This window comes from Xiphias gladius, chromosome 9 (assembly GCF_016859285.1).
Source record: "Xiphias gladius isolate SHS-SW01 ecotype Sanya breed wild chromosome 9, ASM1685928v1, whole genome shotgun sequence".
NCBI classification, from domain to species: Eukaryota; Metazoa; Chordata; class Actinopteri; order Istiophoriformes; family Xiphiidae; genus Xiphias; species Xiphias gladius.
In genome coordinates this window covers 14103176-14119168 of record NC_053408.1, presented here as the reverse complement: position 1 = coordinate 14119168, position 15993 = coordinate 14103176, and the positions used below count along the sequence as shown (strand labels likewise).

At 41.6% G+C, this 15993-nt stretch overlaps 4 protein-coding genes across 7 annotated transcripts; 3 read left to right on the top strand and 1 right to left on the bottom strand.

Moving 5' to 3' along the window:
• Positions 1-3: 3 nt before the first annotated feature.
• On the top strand, positions 4-2230 carry c9h16orf91 (chromosome 9 C16orf91 homolog). 2 transcript variants are annotated; one of them, XM_040135522.1, is made up of 2 exons: positions 4-236; positions 1682-2230. In XM_040135522.1, exons 1-2 carry the CDS (start codon positions 151-153, stop codon positions 2001-2003), a joined length of 408 nt encoding a protein of 135 aa, XP_039991456.1. In that variant the 5' UTR covers positions 4-150; the 3' UTR covers positions 2004-2230. The 2 variants fall into 2 exon arrangements, with proteins under 2 accessions (XP_039991456.1, XP_039991457.1); XM_040135523.1 differs by having other exon boundaries at positions 5-236; positions 1685-2230.
• Positions 2231-2450: 220 nt separating this feature from the next.
• h3f3d (H3 histone, family 3D) lies at positions 2451-4546 on the bottom strand. The gene is made up of 4 exons (XM_040134625.1): positions 4426-4546; positions 3520-3662; positions 3038-3191; positions 2451-2901 (listed from the first exon to the last, which is right to left on the bottom strand). The coding sequence occupies exons 2-4, from the start codon at positions 3645-3647 to the stop codon at positions 2773-2775; spliced, it is 411 nt and encodes a 136-aa protein (XP_039990559.1). The 5' UTR covers positions 3648-3662; positions 4426-4546; the 3' UTR covers positions 2451-2772.
• Positions 4547-5524: 978 nt separating this feature from the next.
• On the top strand, positions 5525-7903 carry c9h8orf33 (chromosome 9 C8orf33 homolog). 2 transcript variants are annotated; one of them, XM_040134624.1, is made up of 6 exons: positions 5525-5801; positions 5931-5999; positions 6299-6744; positions 6835-6925; positions 7180-7326; positions 7459-7903. In XM_040134624.1, exons 2-6 carry the CDS (start codon positions 5972-5974, stop codon positions 7671-7673), a joined length of 927 nt encoding a protein of 308 aa, XP_039990558.1. In that variant the 5' UTR covers positions 5525-5801; positions 5931-5971; the 3' UTR covers positions 7674-7903. The 2 variants fall into 2 exon arrangements, with proteins under 2 accessions (XP_039990558.1, XP_039990557.1); XM_040134623.1 differs by lacking the exon at positions 5525-5801 and having other exon boundaries at positions 5808-5999.
• Positions 7904-8876: 973 nt separating this feature from the next.
• Positions 8877-15885, top strand: anks3 (ankyrin repeat and sterile alpha motif domain containing 3). 2 transcript variants are annotated; one of them, XM_040136121.1, is made up of 16 exons: positions 8877-8976; positions 9367-9564; positions 9648-9846; positions 10365-10486; positions 10578-10659; positions 10863-10980; positions 11080-11229; positions 11547-11672; positions 11866-11981; positions 12077-12241; positions 12368-12492; positions 12593-12734; positions 12855-13128; positions 13210-13281; positions 13368-13459; positions 13553-15885. In XM_040136121.1, exons 2-15 carry the CDS (start codon positions 9398-9400, stop codon positions 13448-13450), a joined length of 1941 nt encoding a protein of 646 aa, XP_039992055.1. In that variant the 5' UTR covers positions 8877-8976; positions 9367-9397; the 3' UTR covers positions 13451-13459; positions 13553-15885. The 2 variants fall into 2 exon arrangements, with proteins under 2 accessions (XP_039992055.1, XP_039992056.1); XM_040136122.1 differs by having other exon boundaries at positions 8888-8976; positions 9343-9564.
• Positions 15886-15993: the final 108 nt, after the last annotated feature.

The following is a 15993-nucleotide window of genomic DNA, read 5'->3' as shown; positions in this document are numbered from 1 at the left end:
GGTCCAAACCAGCGTTCAACAGCTGCACCGGAAGGAATTAAAGGTTGCACAACGTCGTGTTACGTGACCTGAGCAAAGAGCGTTTGATAAGAAAACCCTCAGTTGCATTGACTCAAAGACTGTGCGCTGTACGATGACCAGTTCTCCAAGATGTCTACAACAGCAGGACGAGTTTTCAACGGTCTGACACGAGTATCGTTCAGGCGAGGGACTTTAATTCATAACTCGACCGTGAGGTGAGTGTAAATCTGTGGCGGGCCGATAGAAGGCATGTTGACTCTGTAATGGTGGCTGTGGCTCAAGGACAATGTTTTACTGTTTTACAAGAAACAGTTTGTAAACTGTGGTTATACCGGGGTTCATTTACGGTACTAATTAACAGCCCGTCCCAGCTTTTAGAGAAGCTGGTTTTCTGACTAGCTGCTCTCTATAGCAAGAGCTAATTAAACCTAAAGCCCCCACACCCTTTTATTCTCGTGATCTGGACAGTAAAATCTAGCACCTAACCACAAGAGAATTGTACCCCTGAAACTGGTGTTCGGGACCTGATGAAGTTATTAGGTGACGCACATTGCTCCACCTATCTTAACGTAGTGGCTGCGTTTTCATGAGTTTTAAGTGCATGCAAGGCTAAAACGTAAGACTAAAAAAATGTGAAGTAATGGTGTGTGGGCGCTGCCAGTAGCCCATAGGATTTGTTCTAAACTTCACTGTTAGCGGAGCAGGTGCATGATTTGTCTTTTAGATGGGGTCATCACTGTGTCCTGTCTACATCCTGGTCAACTAAACACCAATGAAAACTGTGATGGACAATATTTAAAAAATAAAATAAAAAAAAAGACTTGCCAATACTAGATTTTTGAGGCTGATACTTATTTAACATTTGAGAGTTTAAAAAAAGGTGATAACAATATATTTGAGTTTATTTGCTCCTTCAAATTTGATTATTAAAGAATTGTGATTAAGACATGTTCTGAGCAGGACATTTTGTATTTGAAAAGTAGGGGACACTGTTTCTACTTTCCCCCCAACCCAACTTTGCCTTATCAGTGCTGCGTCTCTTATTGGCCTATACATACACAGATAACAATATATCTGTCATCAGATAGTATTCGTCCATATATAGGCCCAGCCGATTTAACGGTCTACTTCTCAAAATGATTTGTTTTATGGTTGATCTTGTGTAAATTCACTTGTGTTCCATTGTACATCAAATCACTGTCATAAATCTACTGAGTGTCGCATGACAAGTATAGTAAGTCCAGTGGTGGACCAAGTACTGAGCTCCTTTAGTTAATTAAAAGTTAGATTACAGAAATGTGAAAAACCTCAATTACGAATAAAGGGTCCTACAGTCAACATACACACGTACGTAACAGCAAAATATACCATCAAGTGTCAAAAGTGGTATTTAGTAAGCAGGACAGTGTCGTCTATTACTGTAATATATCATCACTGGTGCATTAATGTTTAAGTAGCATTTTACTGTTGTTAAATACATATGATCAACAATGCACATTTTTATAAACTGTTTTTAAACAATCTGTAAAGTCTCCAAAATGGAAATATTCAAGTGAAGTACCTCAAAGTTAGACTTAGGTACAGTACTCTAAGTGTACTTAGTTACTTTCTATCGCTAAGTCAGTCACTCTTAATGTTTTTTTTCTTGGTTCTTTTTCAGCAGACTGAACACTGTGCAGTCCTTATCTTTGAGCTCTCAGAGGCCCACACATGACAAAGAGGTGAACAATGAGCCCATCAGGTTCTCCACCAGTAAAGCAAGTCACAGGACCTGGAAAGTCGACCGCTCCATGGGGAGCCAGTTTGAGCGGCCGTGGTGGAAAGTCCTCCCCATCAGCCTGTTTGCCACCGGCTTCCTTCTGTGGTGCGCACTGAGAGATGAGACGGACATTGATGCACAGCTGGAGAAGCAGCTGTATGAGCACTTACCTGGCTTGCTTTCAGATGAAGAGGAGGAGCAAGTCCAAAATAAATCAAGTTAACAAATTGTGGGACTTCAGATGTATATATTTCAGGTTTTATTTATTGTGGAATGTCTGTAGTATTGCAGGCTGTTGCGCTGAAGATGTAGAAGTGAAGCCGTCCAGTACTACAGAAATGCATAGTTTTTTTTCCCCTCAGTGAAAAATTATAGGTTAGCTCATCCATGTCTCAAGTTTTAGTTGAGTGATCAGACTCCTGGATTAAAAATGCCTCTATTTAACCACAAGTTTTGTCTGCCTTTCTATTGATGTACTATAGTTACACACTTCTCACATCTTTAGTTGATGTGCTGCAATAGTGTTGTTTAACAATGCCTGCATTGCCAGCAAACTGCATTTACTTCAATGGCACGATATTTACTGTTTCAACTGCCTCTCCAAGTCCCAACCTTATCCAAGTTGGATAATCTATACAAAGCGTGTTGACATTAAAAAAATAATAATTGGGGTTCAAGATTTTGAGGTAGCGGATAGTTTATTTACAGCACAAGAAATCCTATGACATGCACACACAGGAGTAAAAGGTACAGATTCTAAAATAGATTTGCAAACCTGAGAAAAGGCAGTGGAATATTGTTTCAGCATTTACAGATATGAGGCTATCCTACAGTGAAGACAGATCAAAGAGTGAAATGAAGTACAAAAAAAAAAAACCATGCCTGAAACTACAAATGACATCAGGTGATACACATGCTGGTAATAGTTCAAGATTTACAAAACAAACCCCTGCCAGCCCCCCTCCCCCACTAAAAAGATAAAATCCAATCATTTATGCACGTTCTCCTCTAATTCGCCTGGCCAGCTGAATGTCCTTGGGCATGATGGTAACCCTCTTTGCATGGATAGCGCACAGGTTGGTGTCCTCAAACAGTCCAACCAAGTATGCTTCACTGGCTTCCTACACGAAATGAAACGAAAATTAAAGTTAAACTAAAAACCTGTCGCCTACTAGAATGGAACAATAATTTACAATTAACCAGCCTGCATATATCTGTCAAGTAATCAAAAATGATGAATAGCAAGTGCTATCTCACCTGGAGAGCTCCAATAGCTGCACTCTGGAAACGCAGATCTGTCTTGAAATCCTGAGCAATTTCCCTGACAAGACGCTGGAATGGCAGCTTCCTGATGAGCAGCTCAGTGGACTTCTGGTACCGACGAATCTCACGCAGAGCAACAGTACCAGGCCTACAAAGACAAATAGATGTGCTGCCGTTACGCCCCCCAAACCACATTAATATTGTACTACATGCTTAATGGGTAATTATAATATTTTAAAATCAAGCCTAAAGAAAACTACACTACACCAAAAACTTAAAAATGTATAACATACTGTTTCACATGCTTGTGTCCAACCACTAGACAATTCTGGGTAAAAAAAAAAAAAAAAATCCTACATGATACCAACTGGCTACTAGTTTTAGAAAACGCGCTGGTAAAGTTAACTTGTTTCTTTCAGTTTTCACGGGCGTCTGTAGCAACAGCAACCTGCTATTACAACAGTCTGTATGTTTACCTGTATCTGTGGGGTTTCTTCACTCCGCCAGTGGAGGGCGCGCTTTTCCTGGCAGCTTTGGTGGCCAGCTGCTTCCTAGGCGCCTTTCCACCGGTGGATTTACGAGCGGTCTGCTTGGTACGAGCCATACTTAACCTGCGGGTCTGATAAAACAAACAAAAGATGAGGTCAACAAGTATTTCTCACTGGCCGTCGGTAGAATTATAATCTATCTTTTACCGAACCGAGTCACCGCTTCTGGGAAAGTACATTTGACGCTGAGCGGTTTTACTGATGACAGAGGAGTCACAGGCTCCCTTAAAGGGTATAAACGTATGCCGTTCAATTTAAACCGCTGCTACGGAGAAAAACAAAGCTAAGTAACGTTAAGAGTAGCAACTCGTCATTTTTCAGCCGGACGCTTCTTTATAGGCAGGAGAGGTATAACCCTCTGTCAATACCTAACTGGTTTTAATTAAAACGGCTCTAAAGCCCCGCCACCATTAAGCTACGGGGGGCACACACGTTTCTTTGCTGTCGTTAGCCAGCAAATTTAACACTAGCATAGACGGTTGCAAAATGGCGCCAGCTCGCTACCACAGAGGCTTACATCAATTTTAACACACCGTTGCCCTTTAACCCCATTTAATAAAGAACCATACAAGTGACGTAAACGTTTTGGTAGTAATAAAAAACGAGTTTCTTGTTAAACAAAGTTTGTATATAGCAGCTAAAATGGAGCTAACAGTTAGCCAACTGGCTATGGCGCGCTCCGTTGTTGTCGTCAGTTAACTGGCGATTAACACTAGTCTAACCGTGTTTAAACGTTTCTTCACGACCTGTAAATCAAAGTAAACCATATAGTTGATGACCAGCAACACCCAATCTCGAAAAACACAATACTAATAGTAAACGCCCTCGAGCTACCTTTTGTGTTTATTTTCCAGGAAACCAGCGTGTCCTCCTTCTGCGTTGACCGACTGTATTAATCAGAGGGTGAGCAGGAGGTATTATTTATAGTCTGAGAGGAGCGGAGGCTGAAGTCCCGCCCTTGAGCCTACAGTATAGGTCCAGAGTGAAACCCCTGAAGGAATCTGATTGGTGGAGGAAAAAAAGGGGGATCCTTGCCTCTGCATTTGAAGTGGAGTCGAAAAAGAAGTGCCTACTCTTAAATTGAGCTATCCACATGTTTATTCATTCATTCCCGAACCGGAAACTTCTTCACTCTTACTAATGCAGGGGGAAAACGCGGTCAGAGGCAGGTGTTGATGGGCAGGGGATTTGTTAAAGCCTATATTAACACGGGATATTCTGTTTGTATGCAGTTGTACTGACACACTCTCGGTCTCTATCACAAAAAATCTATTTGGCTGTAATCTGGTAAAATTACCTAGAGCAACACATACGAGCCCCCCATTTTGTAAACCTATAGTGCCCACGAGCGTAGTACACCAAACACAGCATGAACTGCATAAATAAATCTCTGTACCTCCACAAGTCTTTGTGTGAAGACCTGAGTCAGAACAGCGAATTCAGAATCATGCTTCTGCTGACAGGACCTGGATGGATTATTTTGTTAATATTAAACACCGATGGTGTCCCCATTGCCTTCCTAGCTCAACACCGGTTTAGGTAGCACCCCTAACAGTCCTGCGATGTGTTCGAGCATCAGACAACAGACCAAGGACACAAACAATCTGATCCTTTGTGTCTGGGTTAAAAGAGGAAGGTTAAGCGGGAAGTTGATACAGAGAGCACCCAGTCACCAACAGCCTGGTGACAAAATCAGTTTGTTTCTCAATTTGTTAAAATGACCCTCTCTGTTACTCTCAATTATAGTTTATCTCATTATAGTCTTATTATTATTGAACATTTGTTTACATTGGTGCATTTTTATTTATTTATTTTCTTCATTTCTTGTTTTTATTTATTTATTTATTTATTTATTTTTGCTTTGATTCGTTCACTTGTTCCTCACGTTTTGGATGCCTGTGTCTGTGTTTTAGGCTGTAAAACATGTTTTAAAGGTTTTTTTCTACAGCAAAAATGAAGTTGTTATTTATTTATTTATTTATTTATTTATTAGCAAGTTCATCCGTGATGACCATTTCATATATGTAAAGTCTCCGTATGTATGTTTTGGTTTATCATGGTCAAACACCGTTTTAAAAATAAATGATAAACAAATGAAGAAGTCGTATGTGTTCCAATCTACCAACTGGGCCACGGAAACAATCACCAGGCGGAACGACGAACGTTACGGAAATATTACCAGACGGACCTATTCTTCAGAGACACTGGAGGTAAGTTGTCCTAAACAACATGATTTAATGGAGACGAAGAAAATAGAAGTATTTTTAAGATGCTGGCTAAAGCTTGTGCGCATTACAATTTTCCCCCGAGCCGTCGAGTTAACTAGTTGAGTCGAACAGGCGCAGTTCAGCGGAAAACCTGCAACACTGGAAGAATCAGCATGGCCGAGCAAAGGCTGCTGTTTATGGGTACATTATAATTTAATTTCGTCTTTTTACGAGCCTTACTGAATGCGGGCGGTCTGTTATAGGTCGTTTTCGGCTACAAATTGTTGATTTAAATGGTATGACTGGCGCTTTGTCTGAAAACTCCCTAATTAAATTTAGCTGAAATTAACTCGATTCATGTTACTTTACATTACACATTTGTCTATATATATCTCTTACAATTAAAGTTAGAGTAAGTCTTGGGAAATTAATGCAATTCAGCGCCTTCAAAAGTGCAAAAGTGAGTTATTTACAGCTTTGTGTGTATGTTCATTCAACAGATATTGAACCAAAGTCAAGCAACTCCGCTGCTCCTGGGGGCAGAGTTGAGAAACCCCTCTGGACTCGTAGTGACAACACCTTCACATTCGACTTCTTCCCTGACAACTCTCCAGCACTGCAGGAGAAAACCTCTCCATCAGACAGGACCGCGCCAGGACGGAGCCAGGTATCCTTTACGGGAGAGGGCTCTGCTTTTGCCTTCAACTTCCACATCCCTGGTGTTACACCTGTACAAGACATGGAGACGGCAGAGACCCCAGACACATCTTCTCCAGGAAGCCAAGAGGAAAAGCCTTCCTCGCTGCAGGAGGTAAACAGTCCACCTGAACTGTCGATGCAATCCAAAGCAAAGAAGAAGAAATCTGGAAAGAAAAAAGCCTCAGATAGCACTAAGGTACAACAGAAGCCAGATGAGGGGAGTCAAGGAGTTGAAGACACAGAGCTGGTCAGTGTGAACGGTTTTCCTTTAAAAGTACCCGTGTTTGGTTCCCATTGATTGGTTGATTTGATGTCCGAATGTGACTGTGTGTTTCAGAGTGCAGAAGACCAGTTGAACAGACAGCTGGACTGGTGCATCGAGCAGCTGGAGCTGGGAATGCGATCCCAGAAGGGCACACCCAAACAGAGTTAGTGTGATGTTAACCTTACACGGCATAGAACCTGTATTGTATCGTGTGTGAGTATATCGAGGATAAACCTTCCAAACACAGGGAGGTAAATGCAAAGGCCTGAAATTAGATTTCATTATCCAGATACAGATGATCTGTTAATACCAGGTGTAAACGGGGTTTAGGCCTAAATAGGGCTACAGAGGTAGTTAAATGTGACAGAAACTAAATTGCTTTGAGGTGTGACATCTTGAAATATTTTCTCCCTGTAGAGGAGGAGGCCTCTCGTGCCCTGAAGACTCTACGTAGCTCTAAAGCTCCCTTGGTCAAGAAGAGGCAGGTGATGAGAGCCATGACTGGAGAGTACAGGAAAAAAATGGAAGATGAGAAGAAGAAGCAGTTCAAACTCATTCAGAGCGGTGAGTGGATTGTTGCCTAGCAGTAGTCATCTGAACAGTATGAATTGGATATGTGTAAAAAAGTCTACCTTGGAACTGTGAAAGTGTGTGGTTGCAGTGCAGTTAATTGAGGGGTCTCGCTGTTCCCAACAGAAATTGCATCATCTCACGTCAAAGTTGTGTCAGATTCCCCAAAGAAGTCTGTTTTCCGCCGGAGAGCTAAAGTCAAATCCCAGACCCAAGCCAGAGAGGATACCCCTCAGCAAAATGAAGCCCAGGATACAGACCTGACACCACTGACTCATGAGGGAACATCAGCTTTTGTCTTTACTCCATCAAAGGAAGAGTTTCGCTTCAATTTTCTCTGATTTTTAAACCTGAAGACAAACTCTTCATCGTACATTATATTTTGAACTGTGCCTGGACAGTCTGGTCTCAGCTGGACATTCTTTGTGATAGAAACAAGGGAAAAGCACACAAAACAAGGGCTGTAATGCAGATAACGGGAGAAACTATTACAGTCACAATGCTAATATTCAAAACCCTTACCTGATTGCTGCTTGTACCATATTTCTAAATAAATCTTTTTTTAAATTTTTGTTTACATTGTTTTTATTTAATAGGAATGTGTAAGATTATAACAAACTAGTTATATCTAAGGCATGGGTTTTGATAGTTCATCCACAGGCTTGTACCATAATTTTATGTCTACAATTAACAATCCTTTTTAAATTTATGTAGTTTTACTCATCAGTAGCTATTACATTGAAGTCAGGTAAATCCACAGGTAAGTTTTTGTGTTGGCGCAGATTGTAATGGGAGAGGCTTTTAGTGATCGCTGAATTTATCAGTTTAGCCAGATTCTTTTTTTGGGTGGGCATGGAATAAGTTGTAAAAGGTTGCTTGGGTCATTATTTCTGGTAATTATGACCTGCTTCTATATTCAATATGCTTTGACACCTGTCAAACCTCTAAAAGTGTAGTAAGTAAGCAGCAGTCTACTAAAATATTTATTGATAATTTAACCTCTCATATACATTTGCCAGTTAATGAAATAACACAGCATGTTTCGTAAACTGTCACTCCATCATAGCATTGCCTGACATTAATGGTTCCCAATCCTTTTGGCTTGTGACCTTTCAAAATGAAGTTATATCTACTTTTCTTACAGCTCTTAGTATGGACAGGAGTTGTGAACAGTCCAATAACAGTGTTATTTTTCATTCTTAGGTTGCTTCATTTGAAGGACTTTTAGAGGCACAATGAGATGAAAGTATCTATTATGTCAGGTATATATATTTTTTCTCAAATCTGAAAAACAAAAAAAAATCTGCTGACCCCCTCAGATTTTTCTTTGGACTCCTTAGGGATCTTCACCCCCAGGTTGGGAGCGAGTGTCTAAAATTAAAACAGATTCTTCAACAAACAACATACAAACCGGACCTTTTCCCTACAGGACAATGCTGTTGGTTTCAGACAAGGCAAGAAAACATTGGATATGTATATAGGTGTAGACTATGTCAGTGTATGTGCAGTTGAAAAGGTTCAGCTGTAGCTTTCAAACAGGAAAGGGCGAGGTGAGGTTCAACACGAGCACAATTGAGTGTGACACACAAAACAAAACACACAAAAAAAGTTTGAGCCGCTGAGAAAACAAACTACCTGTTGCTTGTAAGTTTGGAATCCGTGACATTTGTTTACAGTTTGAAATATTAGTTAAGGTTGTCGTTTGGTTGTTGTGAAGATGTATGGTGGGGAAAAGTTTATAGCGTGGTTGACGTTTTCTCGCTAAGCTAACGTTAAACTAGCTAAAAGAGCAAAGTTGGGGGTTAGCTAGAGCCAGTAAAGATCTAAATTAGCACTAGACTCCCAGTAACCGCAAGTTAGAAGCTAGTATTGGTCAGGATTGTTTGTGTGTTTATTACAAACTAAACACCACGACACTAATCGACTCTTGCTGTCTGATATTCAGGCAACGTGCCTTTAAAGTGTGAATCCAGGGTTTTGTAGTTGTGAACATGCCATGGCGTTGCTCAGCTGCAGGGCCACCTCTGTCTTCAGGTGTGAGGAGGGACGAGTGAAGACGTGGAGAATGTCTGAGCTAAGCGACGAGGCCAGTGAATCAGAGCAGCTGGGTGCAAGCCTCTCCTTGTGGCTGGGTGACTCCCTGGTGCGACCTGAGGAGCTGGATGTTCCTCTGGACCTCCACACCGCCTGCTCCATCGGCCAGTACGACGTGGTGGCAGAGTGCATCAAAAAGTTGGTGCCTAAATACCCATACTCTCCCCAGATGTGTACCTTTCCTCAACAGCCTATAAATATATAATCTTGTTCGTTTTCAGACGTGAGGTGAACCTGGATGGGAAAAACATTGGAGGATGGACCCCACTGATGTATGCATCGTACATTGGACATGACAACATTGCAAATCTCCTGCTGGAGGCCGGTGTGAATGTAAATGCTACCACTGCCAAAGGTCTAACCCCCTTGATGCTGGCAGCAAGCTGTGGCAATGAAAGCATCGCTTACTTCCTGCTTCAGGTAAAAAAATGGCCCTGGACAGTAACAAGTTCATGCTTGCAGAAATTCAAGCAGGATGTGTGTCCAGTAATTCAATTAAGTTTTAGTTTTGAATGTAAATTTACCATGCAGTGTGGACACTATACGGGACACGATGAAAGAATACAATGTGATAGGTTCGTTTGTTAGAAACATTTCATCTGTTAACTGTGTTGATGGGAAATCAAACAAAGAAGGCAAACTATAAGCATATATTAATACCATCAGTGCTTTGTAATGCAAAGGTTTGCTGTTTGGATGCTCAAAACCCAGATGTTGAACCATCGTAGAATGTTCTGACGAAGAAAGCCAAGGGCAGGCCAAATTGACAAGAAATAACAACTGGTTTACCTGCCTCCGAAAAGTTTCAAGTCTGTATGTAAAATGAATGAAAAACAAATGCTGCCCGGGAAGTAGGATTAAAAAAAAGTTTTAATGTTATGTTTTAACGCTGTGTTATTCAGAGTGTGAAAGGCTTTCTGTTTTTCTTACCCCAAAAGCAAGGTGCTGAGTTGGAGCTGAAGGATTCTCTGGGCTGGACTGCTCTGTTCCACTGCACGAGCACAGGCCACCAGCAGATGGTCAAGTTCCTGCTGGATAACAATGCTGATGCCAATGTCAAGTGAGTGTCTTCATTCATCCCAGTGCTTCTACAAACACTCCATCCAGACACTCCATCCACACTTTATCCTGACCTTTTCTTTCATCCACAGGGAGCCAGGGTCTGGTTTTACTCCTCTGATGGAGGCTGCTGCTTCTGGACATGAAATCATAGTTCAGTGCCTGCTTGATCACGTGAGTAGGTTACCGTCTACTAAACATGTTATTCTGTTCTTGTGTCAAATATTGAGCCACAGCACCAGGAAATGTACACAGAAGGACTTGCCTGCTACTGAGGATGTGTGATGACGTTACATAAAGGAGGAGCTCGAAGTCCCGCTGACAAGGACATAATGCTTGATGATCCTGACATCCTTTTTAAAAAAAATCATTAACAGAAAGTTAAAGTAGATGACCGCAATGCTAAAGGAGAGACTGCCCGTGCCCTAGCAATGATGTACGGCTATACCAAGATCGTCAGCCTCATTGACTCACGTTCTCCAAGGATTAAACCAGGTACTTGTCTCAACAGCCTAACCTCTTATTGTTTATTTTTACAAAAAAAAAGAGTTGTAATTCTTTCTTTGTCTTTCATTTTCTGATCAATCCTGTCAGGACACTTTGAAGACCTCAGCTCCAGCGAGGACTCGGACAGTGCACCTCCGAGGATAAGGCCGAGTCGAAACCGAGCTAAAGGCATTAGCATCCATGATGGGCCTCAGGCCATCGCCAAGTTCCGAGTAGGAGGCACCAGCAAACTATGTGGTAGTGTCACATAATATATCCAGTCTGCCAGCCTGTTTCCATACAGGTCACACGCTAAGAGCGTAGCGGTTCTAGTTGCTTAGTCAGATTGCACAGAAGTTTCAAAAAAGGAAATGCAATCGGTTTGTGCATTAAGGAGGTTGAGTGACAATTACAGTGGTTTGTGTACAGTGGCTAGTTTTTCCTTGAATTTTGCAATGAAGCAGCTTTATTCTGTAAAAAAAAATAAAAACACTCATAATCATTGGCATCCTGACATTAATTACTATAGCCATGGGTGGGACAGCAGTTTGTTAATGTTGCTCTTCTCCTCGCAGAGCCTCCTGCTGTGCCCCCAGGCTACATGACGTTCCGTGATATTGGTGAACAGAGTGAGGGCCTCTGCTACCGTGACGTGACCTCACCTATCAATGAGCTGGATGGCCAGAGCAACAGCAGCAGAGGTGAGAGGCATACAACTGCCAGTGTTCTGTAATATCTGAAATACATAATTGAGTTTCTTTGAATTAAATTAGCAGTTGTTATAATTGTGTATTAAAGTGAAGTAACATGGAGGACATTTTAGAAATCCTTTAGTACTAGTTGTACTGGGTATCTTTCAAAGTAATTTAAATATTTTCTCTGGTAATGTTGCAGACGACAGTCCCTTCTTTGACAATGACATGCCCACCATGAGAAGCAGCAGTAGCAGCAGCGAAGGCCTGCCTCATGTGGTTGGCCTCAACTGGGAAGGCTCTGTGGAGAGTAACGAGGTGAACACAAGAGCACAGAAATCCCACTGTTATGGAGGCAAACACCAGATTTTCTTGATATGCAGTGACAGACAGATGTACCTTTTGTCCACCAGGACTCTGACCAGTGTAAAAAGAGCAGCTCTCGAAGAGTAAATAAGAGCCATCACTCAAAAAGCAAGATTCGCCACGGAAGCAACGATGCAGCTAACTCCAGTGGTACAGGGAACTGTGGGATACACTCACATGTTGTTCCTCCGCCCTCCTACACTGGCCCAAAGGCATGTCTGTGTTTGCACACTTTTTGTTCGACTAGTAATGCAACGAGAATGGTGTGTGGTCCGTGTCCAGTTTATTTAGGACTGTCTTTGGTTCTTGACCAGACCTGTAATCTCTTATTCCTGTAGGATCTGGCAGAGTTCTTGGAGCAAATTGGCTTCTCTAAGTATCTCCCATTACTTGAAGAGCAAGACATTGATCTGCGGATATTTCTCACCTTGACTGAAAATGATCTCAAAGAAATAGGAATCACGTAAGAAACTTCAGGGCCCCTCTTTCACATTTACCCCTGCACATACAGTGTTTGTATTTTCCATATGGCATGGAATAATATAGTCTTTCTTGTTTTGCAGATTGTTTGGACCCAAGCGCAAGATGACCTCGGCTATTGCAAGGTGGCACAGCAGCGCTCGACCACCCAGCGATGCTCTGGAACAGGCTTATGCTGACCAGCTTGAGGCTGAGATGCAGGAGATGGCCATTCAGCTGCACAAGGTAACTACAAAACAAATACTCAGTGTAACCGCCATACAAATACCTCCCATTTCTGACTTTTTCTTGACTTAACTGAAAACCTTTTACCCACATCTAACTGACTAAGTCACCCTGTTATAGCGCTGTGAGGAGGTGGAGAACCTGCAGAGCCAGGTGTCTCAGGAGAAGGAGCTGCGTACTGTGATGGAGGGATGTCTGATGGAGGACAAGATGGCATGGAGGAGGGTCCACACTGAGCTGGTGGAGAACCACCGGCTGACTCAAGACATAAGCGCCACATTAGCAACGGCCAGGAGTTGTCGTGCTGAACTGCTCTCCTGCCTCACTTCTGATGGCAATAGCAGCTCTTCTACTGGTGTGGTTGATAAAACAAAAGATGACACTGGTGTAAAAGGTGAGATATGTTGCTGTGCTAGATAACACCTTTTACATTATGATTTAGGGAAAAAAAAGTGATTTTTACGTCTCCTTGTAGCTTCGGAGAGCCTGACACGCTCCAGTGTTGTAGAGCTAAGGAAGAAGCTGGATTCCTATGAAGAAGAACTGGGTAAGATGTTGTAATGCTCAGTGATTAAAGTGATTTTGTGTCATCAGGGCAGTCTGGTGCTAATGCTGGTTGTTTCGTCATAACAGCGGGGACCCTGCAAACTGTGCTGCAGAGTCTGAGGCGACTGAGTGCCCCTGAAAAAGTCTCAGATAGCTGGGAACGGCCTTAACCTTTCCAGGTGAGTCTGTGCTGGATGGACACAGCAAGTGTGGAAGAATTCTACAGTCGCTAAAAAAAGAGAAAATAACTTGATTTTTCTAATCATCAAAAGGGGTTTCTGCTAACATTTGACGGAGGGTGATCTAACCACCCTGAACAAGCTCACTGAAATGGGAGAAAGCCAAAGACAAGGCCAGCCCTCCCGGACTCGAAGCAGCCGACCTGCTGCCCCTCTGGGATTGGGTGATGGACCGGAGCTCGCCAGATGTGGACAAGGCCAAGGGTAACGGCAGCTGCTGCAGGGAAACGACAAGCAGGCAGGAAGGGTACCTGACCCCCAGACGCTTGTGCTGGTGAATACTGGACTCCGTTAGTTGGGTTGTGAAAATGCACAGAGAGGAGGAGGGACTGATCGTGGATCAGAGACTGTAATACTGTGAAGCGTTTGTACAAGACTGTACTCTCTTCCTTATATGAAATTTGGTTTAAATTATGTTCATGCCACCAGATGAAGAGGTACATTTCTTGAAATTAGAGAAATAGTCTGATGAATTAAAATAAGTTCTGCAAAGTGATACTTTATGATTTGAGTCAAATCTTCTCATTTGTATGCTGTTTGAAAATAATGTCCTGCTGAATGCGTTTTGAGGAACTGAAGATCTGAACTGAAGAAAAGACCTGCCAGTTAATCATTTACAGCAACACAGTACATTACACCAGGGAAGGTCTTTGCAATCCGTTGTCATTCTGTGGACATGAGTTAAGAGTAAAACTATAAAATTTCAGAAGTGTAACATTTTTAGAGCAAAATAGCAGTTTAGTATTCTTTTTCAAAGCACAAATAAGTGACAGTCCAGGTTCAGATTTCACTCAGTGGTGCTATTGAGTTATTATCTAATGGATTCACTGTGTAGGATCTGTTTTACCCTGAAATCCTCCCAAATCTTTAAAATGCTGGATAGTCTTGGTTGTATTTGGACTAAAATTAAAACCTAGTTGCCTGAAAGTTAAGGGTTGTAATACTGTGTCATTCATCTACTTGTTTTAAAATGACAGATACATGTACGCAACAAATGACACAGAAACAATCTGTGTAATTAGACGTTTAAGTAGATTCTGGTAAGAAAAACAACTTTTGTGCAATTTTTTTTTCGTTTCATATTTTTATGTCCGTATACAGCTAGCATTAGGACGGTAAGGTGTAGATGTGGGTGTCACTAATATTTTACAATTAAAATGTTTTGTGGTTTCTTTTTTTTCCCCTCTTTTAATGGGGTTTATGGTGCTCAATGGCTCTGCAACAGACTTAAAAAGATTTGTGGAATATAAGAGACATTCATGACTGTTTTAAGTGTTTGTCTCTTTAACCAACAATGAATAGTGCTTGTCTTCACTCTCGGACTTAATATATAAATCTCAGAAACTCCAGGTCCTGTCCCCTGTCCAGATGTTTGATCTAATCAGGTGGTTCAGATTAGTCTGACTTCATGTAGTCAATATGCAATCTGTTAACATTACAAGGCAGTTCTGTGCAAACTTAGCCTGGGGGTCAGGGATTCCACCTCCTGACTGTTGGGATGTCCTCATATGGAGTACGTCTGAAAATCCTCTATTCTAGCCCGGGGCCTTGGCATAAATCGATGTGATGACAGTTGCTGCTCGGTAACAACCTTGGCACGATATGGATGGTGGCTGATTTTGGCTTTAACAGCTGATGCACATACAGCCAGCCTCCAGCCTGAAAGTTTTTAAATGAGCTCAGACTCTGCCCAGCTCATACATCACTGTTCTGCCCTTCTAATGGACAAGACAACTGAAATATCAATTTACTACAATACTAGTTAATGGGAATTACAGATTACTGTACCGGTGTTGTGTTAAGTAATTAATGACAAAGTCTTGATTTATTATTTCTAGTGCTGTTCACTAATCACATGTGCTAGGTAGTTTGTGCTCCATTCATAATTGTTGGAAAAGCAAGTATTTGATATTTTTAAAATTACCAAAGCACATGAAACATCATATGCCATACTTTTGTACTGCTTTGTGGGATTATAATTTTTAAACTGTATGCATTCTGAAATGTGTGAAAGCTTTACTGTTTGGTGTGGCAGAATTCTGAATGCTTATAATGTCTCTAAAACCAGGCTGAATTTTCAGTAAATAAGGTCAAGGATGTTTTGATGCTGATTTACAAACTTGGTCTTTCACTCCTGTTTGCTATCAACACTTGTGAGGCTGAGCAGCGTCCAGAATGTAAAAGTGCCCAAATAAACATGATCAGTGATGAGAGTTGAGACTGGACTGATAAAATATTCTGCGTCTTTCAGTGATAATTCCCTAATCTCGTAAAAGTCTGCCAATAAAAGTGACAGTTAGATTGTAAAATCCTCCAACCAGTTGCCATCAGGCTACACAGTACTGGATGTAACAGGGATTCTTATAGTAACAGTCAAATTTCACCCAAGACAAAGCTGTTGAGGTTTATCTGGACAGAAGTTGTCTCTGCTGGATTCTACACTTATCTTGTGTATCTCACCAGCAGTGAGATAT

Bases quoted from the DNA above. Each gene is read 5' to 3' on its own strand.
- c9h16orf91 (XM_040135522.1), top strand. From the start codon at position 151: ATGTCTACAACAGCAGGACGAGTTTTCAACGGTCTGACACGAGTATCG. The intron at 237-1,681 runs GTGAGTGTAAAT...GTTCTTTTTCAG, and splicing joins ATTCATAACTCGACCGTGAG to CAGACTGAACACTGTGCAGT.
- h3f3d (XM_040134625.1), bottom strand. From the start codon at position 3,647: ATGGCTCGTACCAAGCAGACCGCTCGTAAATCCACCGGTGGAAAGGCG. The intron at 3,192-3,519 runs GTAAACATACAG...TTGTCTTTGTAG, and splicing joins AAGAAACCCCACAGATACAG to GCCTGGTACTGTTGCTCTGC. The intron at 2,902-3,037 runs GTGAGATAGCAC...CATTTCGTGTAG, and splicing joins CAGCTATTGGAGCTCTCCAG to GAAGCCAGTGAAGCATACTT.
- c9h8orf33 (XM_040134624.1), top strand. From the start codon at position 5,972: ATGGCCGAGCAAAGGCTGCTGTTTATGG. The intron at 6,926-7,179 runs GTTAGTGTGATG...TTCTCCCTGTAG, and splicing joins GAAGGGCACACCCAAACAGA to AGGAGGAGGCCTCTCGTGCC. The intron at 7,327-7,458 runs GTGAGTGGATTG...TGTTCCCAACAG, and splicing joins GTTCAAACTCATTCAGAGCG to AAATTGCATCATCTCACGTC.
- anks3 (XM_040136121.1), top strand. From the start codon at position 9,398: ATGTCTGAGCTAAGCGACGAGGCCAGTGAATCAGAGCAGCTGGGTGCA. The intron at 11,230-11,546 runs GTAGTGTCACAT...TTCTCCTCGCAG, and splicing joins AGGCACCAGCAAACTATGTG to AGCCTCCTGCTGTGCCCCCA. The intron at 12,735-12,854 runs GTAACTACAAAA...ACCCTGTTATAG, and splicing joins TGGCCATTCAGCTGCACAAG to CGCTGTGAGGAGGTGGAGAA.